We start from the raw sequence: 17894 nt of genomic DNA on the forward strand, positions 1-17894 counted from the left end.
ATATATATATATATATATATATATATATATATATATATATATATATATATATATATATATATATATATATATATATATATATATATATATATATATATATATATATATATTTATTTATTTATTTATTTTTTTAAATATTACATAGACTCTCATTTCTTACTTTGAACTTTTACCTCTCATCGCTTCTCACAAATTCTTTGATGTAGACATTTTTTTTAGGATTCACATGATGAAAATATCATAATATTATTTATCACGTCATGAAGTAAAAGTGAAGGAGTCGAATTGGAAGTACATGTGATAGAACTTTTTTTTTTTTCCTTCTATCTTGGAAAATTGAACGTGATATACTTACTTGAAAAATATTACTCTTACTCCCAAATTTACTTCTAACTTTTATTTTCTCACCACAAAATTTTGATGTTGACATCTTCATTAAAAGACTCACAATGATAAAAATAACTAATCATCAATTTTCATATTAGAGAGTAAAAAATAAGAAAGTAAAAATAGAAAGTATATGAAGTAGAACTTTTCACTACATGCACTATAAGATATTCATATATGTGATTGAAATGTAATTCAAATTCAAAATCTTTTCTTATTCAAAATCTTTTTCATAAAAAGTACTCCGTAATAATGGTGTCATCAAATATTTCTTATTAAAAACTATTTTTTTTATCTAATTACTTAATATTATGAAAAATAATATAAATAATTAAAATACTATGTATAAATAGAAATGTATAATTAATAAGAATTTGTAAATGTACAATAAAGTAACTACAATATACATGTTATTATATTTAACAATATGAACAACTTATTAGGAGAAAGGGAAATTAAAAATGAAAAATTATAAGTGTATAAAAAAGAAAGCACAATGTATAATTTAGTAGTGCATCTAATTATATCTATATTTGTTTTAACTCTTGTTAAAATCTTACATTAACATAGCTTCAAAATAACGTCTTTAAATGACATTATTATTATTATTGTTATTGTTGTTGTGGGTGTTATTATTATTATTATTATTATTATTATTATTATTATTATTATTATTGTTATTGTTATTATTGTTGTTGTTGTTATTATTATTATTATTAAAAGCTCACAATCCAAATCCCAACCCAATATTATCCCCAGCAGCAAAGGCGCAGACGGTGGTTCCAAGCTCCAGCAGAGGCGCAAAGCAGTCAACAGTCCTGGTCTAGCTAAGTTTCGCGAAGCACGGAAAATGATTTTCAGAAATTATTTTACGGATTTTTAAATACATTCTTATAAATTATAATGTGTTATGTGTGGTAAATATTATTTAACTTGATTAATTTAAGTAATTGATAGCAAATATATTTTGTAGTTCAATTTTGAAAAATATTTTTTTAAATGTCCGTGTTTTTATAAATCATGTAGTCAATATAATATAAAAATTTCTACTATGCATCATCGTATTTTAATTAATGTAAAAAATTTAAAGTTGATTTAACTAAAGTAAAAAATATTTTTAAATATCATATCAATAAAGAAGATGCGTGATTTATAATATGTTTTAATTTAAACCATTTTATCTAAGTAATTATGTTTTATATTCTGTTATTAATATTTTATATCATCTCTTTTGAAGCATTTTAATTTTTCGTCACTAGTTAATGATATTTCATACTCCATGCTTGAAAAAGATTGAAAAGTGTATCCCAAAATGTTGATTTCAAACATACGTCGTTGTCTGTATTTACGTGAGAAAGAAGAACTATAGTACAATTGTAGACAACAACATGTTCAATAATGAATGCACACTCCACGCCTGCATGGGTAGCTCAACTGGTCATAGAGGTGAAACTTTGAAATAATGACCAGAGATTGAGTCTCACCAGCGGCAGTGTGGGAGCAACCTCTCAAAGTGAGGGGGGTTTCACCCAAATGCTCTGTCAGCCTTTTGGAATAATGAATGCACACTCCACGCTCCACGTCATAAGAGTAAAGTTTGAGAATAATAAATGCACACTTCACGTACAACAGATGCAAACAAATTAATTTTAATTTTTTTATAACCCAAACTCCCATAAATCTAACCCATACCCATGAGACACATGTGCAAAGAACTTTATCTTATGACTAAATGGTGAGGTTGTCAACCAATGAAATCGCTCACAATATGTTGAAAAATACTGCCGTACATGAACTCCAACTTCTTACTTACAACTCCTTCTTCATTTTACAATATAAATTTTGTTATATACACACTTTTTATAAAATTCACATGATAAGAATATTATATTTTTGTTTGTCATATCATAAAGTAAAAGTGATGGAATAGAATTTGTCATCACATGTAACAGAACAATAACAAATTGACATATTGAGAAGTCATTTTGTGGTACAAATATATGTGAGGTCCACTCATAATTTGTGTCGGGTCAAAGTAAATTTAAACTCTGCTAAGACCAAACACAAAAGTTAGAATTTTTGCTAAGTTTTTTTTCATACCCAATGAGGAAAGAGATGAAGGATAAAGGAGGAAAAAAAAAGTATGTTTACAATGCGCACACCCGGAACGAAATTTCATCTTTTTTCCTCTCCTACGACTCCACAAAAAACCTACTATTGCCGTCAATACCCTCACATTTTCTCTCTTATACTTTCTATCTTCCACCTCACAAAACTCATCATCAAATCCTAAAAATCTACTATTGTGGTTGGTCTAATTAAGACTAAAGTGATATATTGCACGTTTAAAATGAATAATGGGCAAATAAGAAATTAATTATTAAAGTATACGTCCTGCATGGGTAGCTCAACTGGTCATAAAGGTGAAACTTTGGAATAATGACCAGAGATCAAGTCTCACCAGCGGCAGTGTGGGAGCAACTTCTCAAAGTGAGGGGGGCTCCTTGTGCGTGATTAATGTTCAATTAAAAAATTAAAAATTGATACATTATACTTTTAAAATGAATAATGGCCAAATAAAAAATTGATTATTAAAGTATACTTGTAAAATTAGAAGAAATAAAAAAATTGATGTTCAGTTAAAAAAAAAAAAATTGATACATTGTACGTTTAAAATGAATAATGGCCAAATAAAAAATTGATTATTAAAGTATACTTGTAAAATTAGAAGAAATAAAAAAATTGAATAGGCTTGGTCAGCCTAGATTTAGTTTGACGAGACGTGGGCGTGAAGCCGCGCTCGGTACAGCTATTCTCCTAGAAATCGCGCGCCTCCAGGCCCTGTTAGGGCTTGGGTCCATCCTTTATTTTAGTTTCTTTATATTAGTATAAGTCAAATCTCAAGAGCTGAGTACGTGTTATGATCACTTTTGGACCATCAGTTGTAAGACTAAAAAAAAAATGAGTTTGCACTATAATATATATAATTCTCTTATTTTTCAAATTAAAAAAAAATGACAAGTATACATATTATTACTTTGAGTTAATTCCATTGAGTATTGACGTTTACAAATCTTTATCATCAATTTTTAATTTAATTATAAATGATCCTTTAATGAATGACATTTACGGATTTTCATTCTTGACTTTCAAATTGACCATAAAGGTTGCTACATGTGATGCCAAATTCTGCTTCCTCACTTTTGCTCTAACAAACAAAAATATGATATTTTTATAATGTTATGGTCTCATGAAAATAACTATATAAAAAAATTCTGGAAAGAAAGAGAAGTTGTGAGTAAGAAGTTGGAGTTGATCGTGTACTATTTAGGGATTTCATTGGTTGACAACCTCCTCAGTCCTCACCATCTAGTGATAAGATAAAAATTGTTTGCACATGTGTCTCATGGGTATGGGTTAGGTTCATGGGATTTGTATGCATCTGTTGTATGTGGTTCGTTATAGTTCTTGTTTCTCACGTAAATACAGACAACGACGTATGTTTGAAATCAACATTTTGGTACTCTTTTTCAAGCGTCGTCATCCCTGACGTTTCCGCCCAACACTCTTCATAAGTTGATATATGAACCCCGGTTACCCGCCGTGAAATCAAGAACTCCCACAGTTCCGGTGACCTCGACGGATATAGATGGAGGTGATATACACCCTACTGGGAGTGTGCGTTTCGGTGGGTTTGTTGGCGTTCGCATGGAGAGTGTTGGGTTGGGTGTGGTTTAAGCCGAAGAAGCTGGAGAAGTGCCTAAAACAGCTAGGCCTCAAAGGGAACCCCTACAGAATCCTCTCCGGCGACATGAAAGAGCTCGTGAAGATGGCGAGTGACGCCATTTCCAAGCCCATGACTCTGTCGGATAACGTAGCCCCGAGAGTTATCCCGTATTATGCTCACCTAGCCGACAAATACGGTATATATGTCTTTCATGCTTCCCATTCTGCTGTGAATTTCATCCATCCATCCATCCCAGAATTCTATTCTATTCAATGATGTTTTGCAGGTAAAAACTGTTATGTATGGATGGGTCCAATGCCAATGGTGTTCATCAGGGATCCTGAGCTAGTAAAGGAGGTTTTGAATAAATATGAACTGTTTCAGAAGCCTAGGAACAATCCACTGGGCAGAAAGTTGGTACGAGGACTTGTCAGTTATGAGAAAGAGCAGTGGGCAAAACACAGAAGACTACTCAATCCTGCCTTCTATTCGGAGAAGCTAAAGGTGTGTTTAATGTTTCTCAAGTTTTGTTCTTTCCGACAATAAACATGATTCATACATCTAGCTGTAATAGAATTGAGCATATCTTTGGTCATAGTTGACAAATGGATGGTGTTAAAAGTGGAGTGGCATACTCCCCTAGGACCGGGGATCAAATAGCCTAAATTATATATATACTGTTGATGAGAAACTTCACTTTAAGACTTGTTCCCTATAGCAAGATGGGGTTCAATTCTTGATTCTTGATTCCTACCACAATACTAGCCTAGGACCGGGGATCAAATAGCCTAAATTATATACCGTTGATGAGAAGCTTCACTTAAGACTTGTTCCCCATAGCATGATGGGGTTCAATTCTTGATTCCTGATTCCTGCCACAATACTAGCCTAGGACCGGGGATCAAATAGCCTAAATTATATACTGTTGATGAGAAGCTTCACTTAAGACTGTTCCCCATGTTGAGCATATAGCCATTAATGTGCAATCCAACTATCAGCTTAGGCTTTTAGTTGAGATGGAGCACATGCTTCAATTTGGTATAGCGGACTACGGTCCACGCGGTCCACGTATTGCTTGGAACCCACCGCACACGTGAGGGGTGTGTTGAGCATATAGCCATTGTGCAATCCAACTATCAGCTTCAATTCCCCATAGCATGATGGGGTTCAATTCTTAATTCCTGATTCCTACCACAATACTAGCCTATCCTAAAATCGGGGATCAAATAGCCTAAATTATATACTTTTGATGAGAAGCTCCACTTAAAACTTGTTCCCACAGCATGGTGGGATTCGATTCTTGATTCTTTATTCCTACCACAATACTAGCCTAGCACCGGGGATCAAATACTGTGGATGAGAAGACAACTTAAGACTTAAGACTTGTTTACCGCAATGGGTGGGGGTTTGATTCCTGATTCCAGCTCCAAACGTTGCGGGTTTGAGTTTGGGTTGGCTACTTGTGCACAAAAGTGTACAGTCTGGCAAACCGGAAAACTTGGGTTATATGCCATAAACTTGCATCATTAATACTGACCTTCACCACTGAATTAGATAATATTTTAACTGCTAGAACTCTTGAATTGCAACAGCTTATGCAACCGGCTTTCTTGCTAAGCTGCTCTGAAATGCTGAGCAAGTGGGAGGGAATTGTGTATGGAAAAGGATCATCATCTTGTTCTTGTGAGGTGGATGTGTGGCCTCACCTTCAAGGCCTAACCTGTGATGTGATTTCTCGAACAGCGTTTGGGAGCAGCTATGAAGAAGGAAAGAGGATCTTTGAGCTTCTGAAAGAACAGGCCATGCACTTGGTGGAAACTACGCGTCAAGTTTATATACCTGGATTGAGGTAAAATAACCAGGACTGTACGTGAGTGATCGAGACGATAGGCGTAGAAATGAATCATTAACTTGTAATTAGTTTACTGCAGATTTGTGCCAACTAAGAGGAACCGAAGAATGAATTCCATTGACAAGGAAGTGAAATCATCTATCCGTGTTATTATAGAGAAGAGAATGAAGGCAATGCAGGCTGGGGAGACGAAGAACAACGATGATTTATTGGGCATACTATTGGATTCCAACTTACAAGAAATCAGACAGCAGGGGAACAAGGAATTTGGAATGAGCATTGAACAGATCATCGATGAGTGCATCCTGTTCTATTTTGCAGGGCAGGAGACTACTTCTGTGATGCTGGTGTGGACTATGGTTCTACTCAGCAGATTTCCAGATTGGCAAGCTCGGGCTAGAGAAGAGGTTTTGCATGTTTTCGGGGATAAGAAACCAGATTTCGAAGGGTTGAATGACCTTAAAGTCGTGAGTATCATAGATTTTATATGCTATATATATACTGCAGATCTTACATAGTGCTCGTATTGTCATATCCTCTTTACAGGTTACAATGATTTTATACGAGTCTTTAAGGCTATACTCGCCAGTAGCTGGCCTAATTAGGAAGACCGTGGAGGAAACGAAACTAGGAGAAATGGTTCTGCCACCAGGAGTACTGCTGTCGTTACCAACACTCTTGATCCATCTTGACACCGAGATATGGGGTGAAGATGCTAAAGAGTTCAAGCCAGAGAGGTTCCGGGAAGGCATAATGAAGGCAACAAATGGCAAACCAGCATTCTTCCCATTTAGCGGGGGACCTCGAATCTGCATTGGTCAGAACTTCGCTTTGGTAGAGGCTAAAATGGCTATGGCTATGATTCTGCAACGCTTCTCGTTTGAGCTTTCTCCTTCTTATGCACACGCTCCATATTCAAAGCTGACCATTCAACCTCAGTATGGTGCTCCTCTAATTATGCACAACCTTTAATTTAGTATGCTTCTTCAATTCCCAGTTCTCAGAATCCACCAATATGTAGCTTAGGCTTGAACCAAATTTCTATATGTTCTGTACTATGGGAAGTTTACTGCAGTCTGAATCTACCCTTCTCTATGTATATACAAATAAATATATAAATAATATGCTTTGGACAGGCAAGATTTAATGTGAGAATTCATTCCAGTTTAGGGCAATGTTAATCACTATGAACAGACTAGATAGAATAGTGGCAATCCAAGACTTGTAAATCTTTATGGATATCAGTTGTTGGATGTATGTTGGCTTAGTACTTAGGTTTATTGGTTGCTTAAGTGTGGCGGTAATATCCTCAATTCAATTTTGAAAAGTTTGCGCGTCTTGTTTCTAAAGTCGTGGGAATATCTTATTTTGTAAGAATTTTTCAGTTTTGAAAAATATATTTTTTATATCATGTGTAGTTTATGAGTTACTATGTATTATACAAGAATGAAGTTGATTTATTGCATACTTTGTGATAATAGAATTAGACTTTTAATTTGATTATAAACGATCCACTGACAAATGACATTTATAAATTTTCATTCTCAACTTTCAAATTGACCATAAATGATCCATGTAATATTGATTTTATTCTAAATTTGGTCATTTAAATAAATATTCATTTAGTAAACATTAAATTTAAGTGGAATAATGTATAAATTGATTTGTTGATGAGAAGTGCAAATTGAATTCATAAACTTAATACATTGAGTTCATCATTAGTGAAAATGTGAATAACCAATTTGTTTACATTATTACCCTTAAATTTAATCTTACATATTTAACTTGATGATCAAATTAGGAACACAACCAATAGTCAATGAACCATTTTATGATCAAATTAAAAGTTGATGAAAATTGATGAATCCCAATAGTCAAGGGATCACAATTAAAAGTCAAAATAATAATTGATACATGTCAATAATTAATAAACTATTCATGAAAAAAGTTGAAGTCCAATAAAATTTCAATTTAAACTAGAATAACAGAATTTCATAACAGATTAATTTAACTTCATCCTAATTAAAATGCAGTATAATTATTATTGGTTGCAGGAGATTTATAATAAAAGTAAAATAAAAAATATAAACATTTTTTCGGTAACAGGAAAAACTTATAATTATTATCAAAACTAGCATTGTACCCGTGCGATGCACGGTCAATAAATTATATTTTAATTTTACATGTTGTTATTGTAATAAATTGTAATAAAATACAGATATTACATCTTAAACAGATTTAAAAGTATATTGCATAACATATTCCACAATCATGGCACAGAAATTGGCACAGAAAAAATGATGAAATTGTAAATTGTTAATTTTTTTTTATTTTTAGGATAAACAAATTGTTAATTTGGTCTTGACTTATTTATTGTGATAGCATATGACAATATTAATGGGACTGTCTCCTTAAAAATTTAAAAGGCTCTTGTATCCGATTGAGTCATAGACATTATCAACATCGAACTCTCGGTATTGTCACCCGTCATTATTTTAGCATCAATAACATGCTCAAATAATCTTGTAATGACAAATTTCTTTGAAAAACACCATACAAACAATTAGATTGGATACTTTTTTCAAAAATAAAAAATAAAAACTGGACACTAATGATCTCTTCCAATAGATTTTCCTTATATATATATATATACATATAATTCGAACATATCTTGCTTCACTGTAAACATATATAGGTTATTACATATATATATAAATATATAATTATATTAATATAGAATTGGGTGGGTGTGCTCAGATATGCTAGAAGCTTCTTCCTTCTGGTTTCGATGAAAAGCGTCGGGGGAGACACGACTTTCCTAATTCTGGGCGACAACATGTATTTAACCTCCATTTCTCTTTCTCAGTTTCTTTTGATTGCATTCCCAATTTATACAGATTTATTGCTCTCGGGCTGCAATTTGAGTAGTATGGCCCACAAATTTTACTCGACAGCATGGGGGTTGTTCAGGTTGTTCATTGTACTTCGCTAATTCAGAGCTTGGAGTTCTGTGATCTTCAACTTCAGTGCATGCGCTAAATCTACGATTGTTGCCTATCCTGTTCATAAGAGTTTGCTGGGAAATAATTAGATGCCCTAACTCTGTTCTCTTCGCAGGATAAGAGTTTGCCCGGAAATATTTACCGGTGATAGGAGAAGATGACGTATACCGCTGAATCAGAGATGCTAGAACATGTGGAAGATTTATTTCTTATTTTTATCCTAGTTCGATTGATATTTCCTGAAAAATCTGCGTCTCTGATTAAGATTTCGTTTGAATATGCTGATTAGTAGTAAAATCTAGCTATTGCATGCGTTGTTTTCGTAGTTTCAGTAAAACAAATACCATTCTAATATTTTTTTTATTAACTATTTGCATCAAAAATTGTTTTTTTTTAATTGTTACTCGTACTTATCTGGAATCTGTTAATTGTTACTGGTACTTATCTGGAATCTGGTAATTGTGTTACTCGTACTTATCTGTTATCGATCTGGTACTTAATTGTTAAATACCAGTATATGTCGTACTTTTTTTTGAAAGGTGGCCAATAAGGCATATATTAAAGGTACTTAGAAATAGAGTCTGGAGGGACATCGTCCGAATACATAATCGTAGAAGAATTAAATGCAGTAACCGCTAGACTATGTGCTAAATAGTTCTCTAATCTAGGAATAAAATTAACTGAACAATAATCAAAAGAAATAATGCATGCTCTACAAGCATCAATGGCATAGCCAACGTAAGTCCGAACAGTGATAGCTTGATTTGTCAAATACTGTTGCAGGGTCAAACAATCCGTGAGTATGCGTACTGAGCGCTCTCCACGATTCCATAACCAAGACAAGGCTTCCTTACAAGCTATTGCTTCAGCCATAAGCGGGGACAAACAATCTGACAAGGGTGCACTGAATGCCAATACATATCCCCCTTCCTCGTCGAACAAAACCGCGCCAACCGTAGCCCTTCCTGTAGCTGGCATGAATCCAGCATCGACATAGCATCTCCGTCTCGGCTCGGCAGGCTCGTTCCGTGCGCCCTCTTGGGCGATCCCCATAGCAATCACGGCATTTGCCGTGTTGTAGTGCTGCTGCTGCCGTGTCACGGCAGTGGCAGTAGCACTGCTTTGTGCGGCAGCCCCTTGGTCCGTTTGTGGGTGGGTGTGGTGGACTCTTTGCCATGCAAGTGCGGTTGCTTCGGCCAAGGCTAACACTTTTCGTGGTCGCGGTAGACACGCATCCCATACCGCTCCGTTCCTGGCTCTCCAAATATGATATAATATTGCAGCTGCGTGAACAATTTGGTTAGTGGCTGTATATGTCGTACTTAGTTAATAACATTTTGAAGTATTTTGAACTTGTGTTGTTGTATTTAATTACTCCTGTTTAGCTTATTTTTGTTTTCTATTTTTTTGCATGTTTGAATCCTTCATGTGTTGCGTATACAATAATTGTAATTAAACTATTACAGCAAATAATGATCTTAATTTTTTAGGTAAACAACAAAGTAATTGTGCTTGTTTTGTTGCTTCCACTAAGGATCTTTTGCTTAAACAGATAATTATAAGTAAATAAATAACAAACAAATAAATATTATTTGACAAATAAGAGAATATTAGATTCTGAAAATAATAACTTTCAGTATATCACAATCCTATACTAACCTCATAACAAAGCCTGCTTTATATGTACTGCCAAACTTGAAGTCCATGCAAAATAAGTACTGCACCATGATACCAATTATGTTCCAATGCAACCAGCTGCTAGTAATAGCATGTGTTTGAATCCCTTTTTAATACAGCACAACTCATGAGAATTTCAAAGTCGGCCAAAATGTTGCACTTTTTTGCTGTGCCAAAAACTCAAAACACAAAGAAAAGCAATGCAATTGTATTTGCAACACACTAAATCACTATCCTAAATAAATAAAAATGACACAGCCACAATTGTCCATAAACATTTCATGCCACACAATTTATAATCAATCATTTACCTTCAAGCTTAACACTGAGGGACATGTTCTTTGATGTTTGAGTTGATAAGAACTCATCTAGAAAGGTCTCTTCAACACAGAACTATCACCCACAGCATCACCATTGCCAGCAGCCACAATCCCAATAGGACTTTCCCCTTCATCACTCTCAACAAATTCCCTTAAATAAAAAACAAAAATATTAAAGTATTTGCAAGTAATATAATATTACTTAAAAGTCAAACACACTGTGTATACCTCTTCAAAATCATCATCATCCTCAAGCATTTGATGTTCAAGTTTTGAACTCAAGTCCTTGTCATGAACTCCCAGAAGCTCTGGTGCATTCAACTGAATCATTCTTTGGTCGGTGTCTATCCACATGACAGACAATGCATTGTAGAGATTCTGGAATTGCTCTTTTATAACACCCACCCTAAACATCATGCACTGTGAAACCAATGTCTCTATTTCTTATGGAATAACCTGGGTCGCCAAAAAGCATACATTATTAGAAGGGGTTTATAATATGATTTCTACAATTATACAATTAACTGTTATTAAGTAAATATACCTCTAGATGCCTTGCTTTCAAATCTGTAGCAGAAACTCCCAGCAACTGATTGCACTCTCTGTCCCAACGGAGAAAGGGTGTATTTCCTTTTAATCTGCCACCCAAATCTTCAACTGGTACCTCAAAAATCCTTTCCCCGTCTCCTTTCACACTTACTGCAGTAGTTTAGCCCATCCTTTGACTCAATGATACAACCAATGTTCCCTGCATATATATATATATATATATATATATATTATGAGATGGATATTATAATACGGCATCTATTTTGAACATTACCTCAAAATTGCTTCTGATTGCATCGCTTCCTTCAACGCGAACCTTCATCGCACTGCTAACATTGACTTGTGAGATCTCACTCCCAAGAATATACATTGGATACATTCTGTCGAAGAGAAATTCTTGCCAGCGATTTCTACTTCAGCAACGGATGGTGTGTTGATTGATGGTAAAGCTCAATTTATACAACTGTTAAGGCAACCATTAGTTGGAGACTTAGAATTGGAATCCGATACGTTTTCTCGGAAACCTCAAGCGGCTAGTTAACAGGTATTTTTGAGTTTTGATATCCGAGAAATATTTGCAAAATCGAAAAAGCAGCTCTTAAACGGCTCATTGAATACATTTGAGGTTAACAATGACTGTCCAAAACGCAGCGTTTGTATACTACATTTTAGGCGGGATTTTTTGCTCTAACGCAATTCCCTAGGGGTGTGGCTATTTTATATAGTAAGAAGTATGTAATAAATAAACTCCATTCTTATATATATATATATATATATATATATATATATATATATATATATATTTCTTTTTTGGTACACTGGCTGGCTAGAAGATGGGCCTTCTGCTTTAGGCCCATAATTTAATTTGATACGGCCCAATCCAATACATTCTCCCAAAATTATATGGAGTATTTATTCTGGTATTTTATTATTCTTCAATTCCCAGAATCCCAGATGCATGGTGTCTTCAATCTCATGGTTGTTTTTGTCTGAATTCAATTAGGTTTAGGGTTTTGCTTGATTGATTTAAATTGCAGCTGTGTTATCAACTCTTAGTTCGTAGTTGAGTAGTCAGAAGCATTGAGATGGAGACGCATGGCAGCAGCAGCGGCAGAAGCAAGAAGGAAAGGGAGTCGTCGAGATCCAGCCGTGACCGCCGCCGCCGTCGTCGAGCTTCGGATTCCGATTTGTCCCAGTCAGATTCCGGTTCTCACGCCGCTGCCACGGACTCGGACTCTCCCAGTCGCGAATCGTCTCCGCCTAGCCGCAGTTCCAATCGCCGCCGCCGCAGTCGGAGCCGGCGGCGGAAGTCTGATGATTCTGACTCGGAGGAGGATGAACGGAGGAAGAGTAAGAAGAAGAGGAAAATTACTGACGAGCAGATTGCCGAGTACATGGCGAAGAAAGCTGAGAGGAGGTTGAAGAAGGCTGCGAAGAAATTGAACGCTAAACAGAAGCTTTCTAGCTATTCCAACGATTCAAACCCGTTTGGTGATTCGAATTTAAACGAGAAATTTATCTGGGAGAAGAAAATCCACCGCGATATATCTCGGGGTGTTCCGCTCGAGTCCTTCTCGTTAAAAGCCGAGAAGGAACGACAGAAAGAGCGAATAGCAGAAATCGAGAAGGTGAAGAAACGGAGAGAAGAGCGAGCAATTGAAAAGGCGCAGCGTGAGGAAGAAATGGCACTGCTTGCCAGAGAGCGAGCTAGGGCTGAGTTTCAGGATTGGGAGAAAAAAGAGGAGGAATTCCACTTTGACCAAAGCAAAACCAGGACGAAGATCCGGATTCAACAAGGTCGAATCAAGCCAATTGATGTTCTTATCAAGCAACTAGATCCTTCTGATGATTTCGATATCGAAATCAACGAGCCATACATGGTGTTCAAGGGTTTGACAATGAAGGAAATAGAAGAACTTCAGGAGGATATCAAATTGCACCTTGATTTGGATAGAGCTACAGAGACGCATGTACAATATTGGGAAGCGCTTTTGGTGGTTTGCAATTGGGAATTAGCAGAGGCCCGGAAAAGGGACGCTATGGACCGAGCCAGAGTGCGGGGAGAGCACTTACCACCGGAGTTGCAGGCTGAAGAAAGGGGTTTACATTCCAGCATTGAAACAGATGTGAAGCTTCTCTTGCAGGGTAAGAGTTACGGTGAATTGGAAGCCTTACAATCACAAATTGAGTCCCAGATGCAATCTGGAACAGCCAAAGTGGTTGAATATTGGGAAGCTGTTCTTAAGCGGCTTCAGATTTTCAAGGCTAAGGCTTGTCTTAAAGAAATTCATGCAAAAATGCTGCGCAAATATCTAGAACGGCTTGAGACACCATCTGAGAGGAAAGATGATGAAAAAGATTTGGAATTTAGGCATGATGAAGAAGATCTGGATTATATTCAGAAGGATGATCGAGCTGTATCTGCAGAGCCTGTGCTGAATGAAGATACTAAGGAGGAGGAGGTGGAAGAAGAACAAGAAGATGAAGATGATGATGATGATGATGATGATGATGAAGATGACAATGATGGATCATATTCGCCTGTGTTAGTACAGGATGACGAAAAGGAAGAGGCAATTGATCCTGAAGAAGACAGAGCTATGCTTGAAAAGAACCGAATGGCAGTTCTGGAAGAGCGTCGCCTACAGGATATGATTCCAAAACCAAAACTGCCTGAAGACAACTTTGAGAAGAAGGCCTTGAAAGCCATGGGAGCTATGGAGGAAGGAGATGCAGTGTTTGGCTCTAATGATGAAGTTAATCTCGATTCACAGGTTTACTGGTGGCACGACAAGTACCGCCCAAGGAAGCCAAAGTACTTCAATCGTGTTCATACTGGATACGAATGGAACAAGTACAATCAGACTCATTATGACCATGACAATCCACCCCCGAAAATTGTACAGGGATACAAGTTCAACATCTTTTATCCAGATCTTGTTGACAAATCAAAAGCTCCAACTTATGTAATAGAGAAGGATGGAGACAGTGTTGATACCTGCATCATCAAGTTTCATGCAGGCCCCCCTTACGAGGACATAGCATTCCGAATTGTTAACAGAGAATGGGAATATTCACACAAGAAAGGGTTCAAATGCATATTTGACAGAGGGATCCTACATCTGTACTTCAATTTCAAACGCTATAGATACCGTCGATGAAGCATCAGGCTAGCAGCATCTATCTTTGTCTGCAAGCTTGATAAGGTGTTTTCTTCATCATATTATGAATTCCTGTTAGCCATTACTTATTCCATTTACACTTTATGCTGTTTTAGCAGTGCTGTCATGTGTAAAACTAGTAAGCAGTTGCAGTGTTGGAATCTGTTTCTTTCTTGTTCCATTAGTCATAGTGTTTAAAATTACTCTAAACTGACATGTTCAATATATATTTACTTCCAATGAAATGAAATTCAGTGCACCATTGATTTTGTTCTTCTGGGCTTCAAAGCAGGCAGAAAATGGATTAGATAATTGACAGCAGGTTCCTTGTCCTACATAATTTTGGAGCAAACTTAGCCAAGTCAGTCAGATTGTTGACTTGGCAATCACAATGTTACAAGTTTGACGCTCAGCAAGAGATTAATTTCTTAAGTAGTGAGTAGCGATTGCAGGTTTTCCTCGTCACTCACAAAATAAAACATAAAAAATTGGTTAACTTTAGAAACATTTATTTAGTGTTCTTGGTTGCCAAGTATACTTCAAACCCAAGCATGGTTTTGTTGACCACAATCCCAAGAGAAATCCAAAAAAGTGGTCAAATTTTCAACATTTTATATGAATTAATGAAAGGGCATAAAAACCATTCCAGCAGACAGAATTAGACTTTGAAAAGGAGACATATATAAGAAGGCCAAGCTGATGTTCCCTTTTGGGCATTCACAGATGTTTCACAGAATATGCTGGACCCCCCAGAGCTCACTTCAGCTAAAAACTCAAGAATAATTCATCTTGTAACCCATCAAAGGAGAACAGTGAATAAGAATGGGAATAGGGGATAGGGAATAGGGATTAAACTCTAGAACGCAGATAACTTAGAAAACTTCTATTCTGATAAAAAAGATATCTAGCTAGTGACTACAAGCAAAATCAAAACCAAGAAAGCATGGATCCAGCTCTAACCGAGCGATCCATGCTAAAAAAGACGCTTACAACAAGCAGGCAAGAAATCTACAAGAAAACGGTGAAGCAGCATCAGGTTCCAGTCATGGGACTGAGATGCCCCATGCCTTCCGTTAAGTGTTCTATGTTAATCGTGTTCCACCAAGGTCTATGGCTTTCGGCTAATTGGCTATCATACTTTCTCCCAACAGTTTCCCTTCTTTCAGACTCGACCTCCTGGCGGTCAGAGCACCCGGGAGTCTCCGTGAGGAACTGCTGCCAGAATACATCATTACCTCCATTAGGCATAAACGTAGAAGAGTTACCCTCCACCTTATCTTTCAAGATAGTAGGCTCGAGAGTACTAGCAGGACTAGTGTTTACATCAATTCCTGAAGGCTTATGTCGGGATTCTAAGTTGGGAAAGATGGACGATATCTCAGGGGTACCCGTGTGACTTGAAGACCCAGCCAACTCGGGAGACGAGCACATATCCCTTGAAGGTGATGACGGTTGAGAATGGAAAGAGCAAGGCCGGACATTGACTTCAGAATCTCCAGATCTTGCCTGCATCTCAGTTGAAGGCCGAGGAAGGGCAGCAAACTCGTAAACATCTTCCACTGGAGTCTTAGGAATCCCATGGAGAACATTCTCGCAGAAATTTATGGAAGAATCCAACTTTGCAACTAGCTCGTAGCTTAACTGTGGAATTTGTGTGATGGAGCCAAGACCCTTTTGGAAACTAAGGAATTGGTTATCTCCAATCTTGTCTTCATCGTACAGGCTATTGGAAATCGATAGCCTTCTCTTCTTGTTATGAGTATCCAACTGGTTCATGAGGGCAGAGGCAAATGTCGGCTTTTGAGATAATTGACCCAAAAGAGCCACGAGTCGCCTCTGCCTTTGATCAACCTTGAGCAACCGATGCTCCAACGACTGAAACTCGAGTTTGTATTCTTGATTCTCTTGCTCGCGCCTTTCTACTTCTGACTGAAGAAAACTATTCTCGTGTTTCAGCCTCTCGATTTCCTCTTCAAACCCCTGCCTCTCCGAATCATTCAAGGGAGCCACGGAATTCCCTGGACCAGAGTGGCTATGGATTGGCCTACGCCGATGGATATTCTTCAAGAGATGTGTCTGTCCTCTTATGAATTCCTCATTTGCAAACTCCCATTGTTCAGGATCAATCTTTCTGAACCCCTGCAATAAATGTTAAGAATTGTCAAACACGATTCAATCTAGTTTTCCATACAAATCCAATTTGACATCTTTTTCATTAGGGGTTCTTGGTTTATAACAAATGAACAATGCCCAAATGTTAGACTGATACCTGTGGCTAATCTTTTTACTTACACTTTCAGATTACAACTAAACATGCAGATATATATGCAGAGAGGAAATGAATGAGCAAAAAATTAAATGAAAAAGGGACAGTGGGCTTACATAGGTGTTAAGTTGTCTGATAAAGCTGGAAAAGTTGTTGTGCTTGAAGTATTTGGGGAGCAATTCACAGGCAAACTCAGGAGGATTCCAGACCACAAAGCTGTGCCCATTTTGATGCCAAGAAACAATATGATTGGTGGATGGATCATCCACTAGTTCATATGTCTTGGTCAGAAATGGGGCAGGTGCATTAGAACCACCCTGTGTTCCATCCATCATCAATATGTGTGTGTGTGTGTGTGTTTGATTTGTGTGTTTTTGTATCTCTCAATCAAAACCCTACTATGTTTTCATCCAAATCCCAGAAAAGCATCAAGAAATTTCCAAATCCCAGAGTTCAAATTTGCTGAAAATTTCCAAAATTTGAAACTTTCCCACAATAAACCCCAAGAAAAGGGATTTCCAGCAATACCCAGATTGTGAAATTCAAATTATTAGCAAAAACTCACAAGAATGATGATCAAAAAGACCCAGAACACAGCCTGGGAGTTTGATGGAAAATTCAAGAAAACCAAAACTAGAATTCTTGGAGTTACCGCAAGACAGCGGGAGTATATATATAAAAAGGAAGACTGGGAGGGGATGATGGATCCTCCCCATGATTCACCTTGACCGGGAGAAAAAGGAAAGAGAGAGAGAGAGAGAGAGTGAAGACTTGACTATGAACAGGGCAATGGCGATGATCGTTTGATGTGGAATTTTCAACGGTCCTCCTTCTTCATTTGTCTTTTGACCCTCTTTTGTATTGCTGACAGCGTTCCAAGTTTGAAGAGGGGAGCAATTGGAGGTTGAATTCTCCACGCACTGCATGATTATGACTTGGTTCCCAGGATGCCA

General features: G+C 36.8%; 3 protein-coding genes across 3 annotated transcripts; 2 read left to right on the forward strand and 1 right to left on the reverse strand.

The window, feature by feature from the left end:
- The first annotated feature begins 3934 nt into the window (after nucleotides 1-3934).
- Nucleotides 3935-7135, forward strand: LOC109155707 (cytochrome P450 CYP72A219-like). The gene is made up of 5 exons (XM_019303330.1): nucleotides 3935-4310; nucleotides 4401-4618; nucleotides 5707-5963; nucleotides 6046-6433; nucleotides 6513-7135. Exons 1-5 carry the CDS (start codon nucleotides 4037-4039, stop codon nucleotides 6936-6938), a joined length of 1563 nt encoding a protein of 520 aa, XP_019158875.1. The 5' UTR covers nucleotides 3935-4036; the 3' UTR covers nucleotides 6939-7135.
- A 5302-nt stretch (nucleotides 7136-12437) lies between these two features.
- LOC109155702 (cactin) lies at nucleotides 12438-14948 on the forward strand. The gene has a single exon (XM_019303323.1). The coding sequence runs from the start codon at nucleotides 12600-12602 to the stop codon at nucleotides 14673-14675; it is 2076 nt and encodes a 691-aa protein (XP_019158868.1). The 5' UTR covers nucleotides 12438-12599; the 3' UTR covers nucleotides 14676-14948.
- Nucleotides 14949-15444: 496 nt separating this feature from the next.
- On the reverse strand, nucleotides 15445-17680 carry LOC109155711 (heat stress transcription factor A-4b-like). The gene is made up of 2 exons (XM_019303334.1): nucleotides 17058-17680; nucleotides 15445-16814 (listed from the first exon to the last, which is right to left on the reverse strand). The coding sequence occupies exons 1-2, from the start codon at nucleotides 17274-17276 to the stop codon at nucleotides 15708-15710; spliced, it is 1326 nt and encodes a 441-aa protein (XP_019158879.1). The 5' UTR covers nucleotides 17277-17680; the 3' UTR covers nucleotides 15445-15707.
- Between the last annotated feature and the right edge of the window lie 214 nt (nucleotides 17681-17894).

Source organism: Ipomoea nil, unplaced genomic scaffold, assembly GCF_001879475.1.
Source record: "Ipomoea nil cultivar Tokyo-kokei standard unplaced genomic scaffold, Asagao_1.1 scaffold2704, whole genome shotgun sequence".
Classification (NCBI taxonomy): domain Eukaryota; kingdom Viridiplantae; phylum Streptophyta; class Magnoliopsida; order Solanales; family Convolvulaceae; genus Ipomoea; species Ipomoea nil.

What these genes read in the sequence shown, in the direction of transcription:
- LOC109155707 (XM_019303330.1), top strand. Translation starts at nt 4,037, where the DNA reads ATGGAGGTGATATACACCCTACTGGGAGTGTGCGTTTCGGTGGGTTTG. An exon ending in TCTATTCGGAGAAGCTAAAG is followed by an intron (nt 4,619 to 5,706) that starts GTGTGTTTAATG and finishes GAATTGCAACAG; the next exon opens with CTTATGCAACCGGCTTTCTT. An exon ending in GTTTATATACCTGGATTGAG is followed by an intron (nt 5,964 to 6,045) that starts GTAAAATAACCA and finishes AGTTTACTGCAG; the next exon opens with ATTTGTGCCAACTAAGAGGA.
- LOC109155711 (XM_019303334.1), bottom strand. Translation starts at nt 17,276, where the DNA reads ATGATGGATGGAACACAGGGTGGTTCTAATGCACCTGCCCCATTTCTG. An exon ending in TCAGACAACTTAACACCTAT is followed by an intron (nt 16,815 to 17,057) that starts GTAAGCCCACTG and finishes CATTTATTGCAG; the next exon opens with GGGTTCAGAAAGATTGATCC.
- LOC109155702 (XM_019303323.1), top strand. Translation starts at nt 12,600, where the DNA reads ATGGAGACGCATGGCAGCAGCAGCGGCAGAAGCAAGAAGGAAAGGGAG.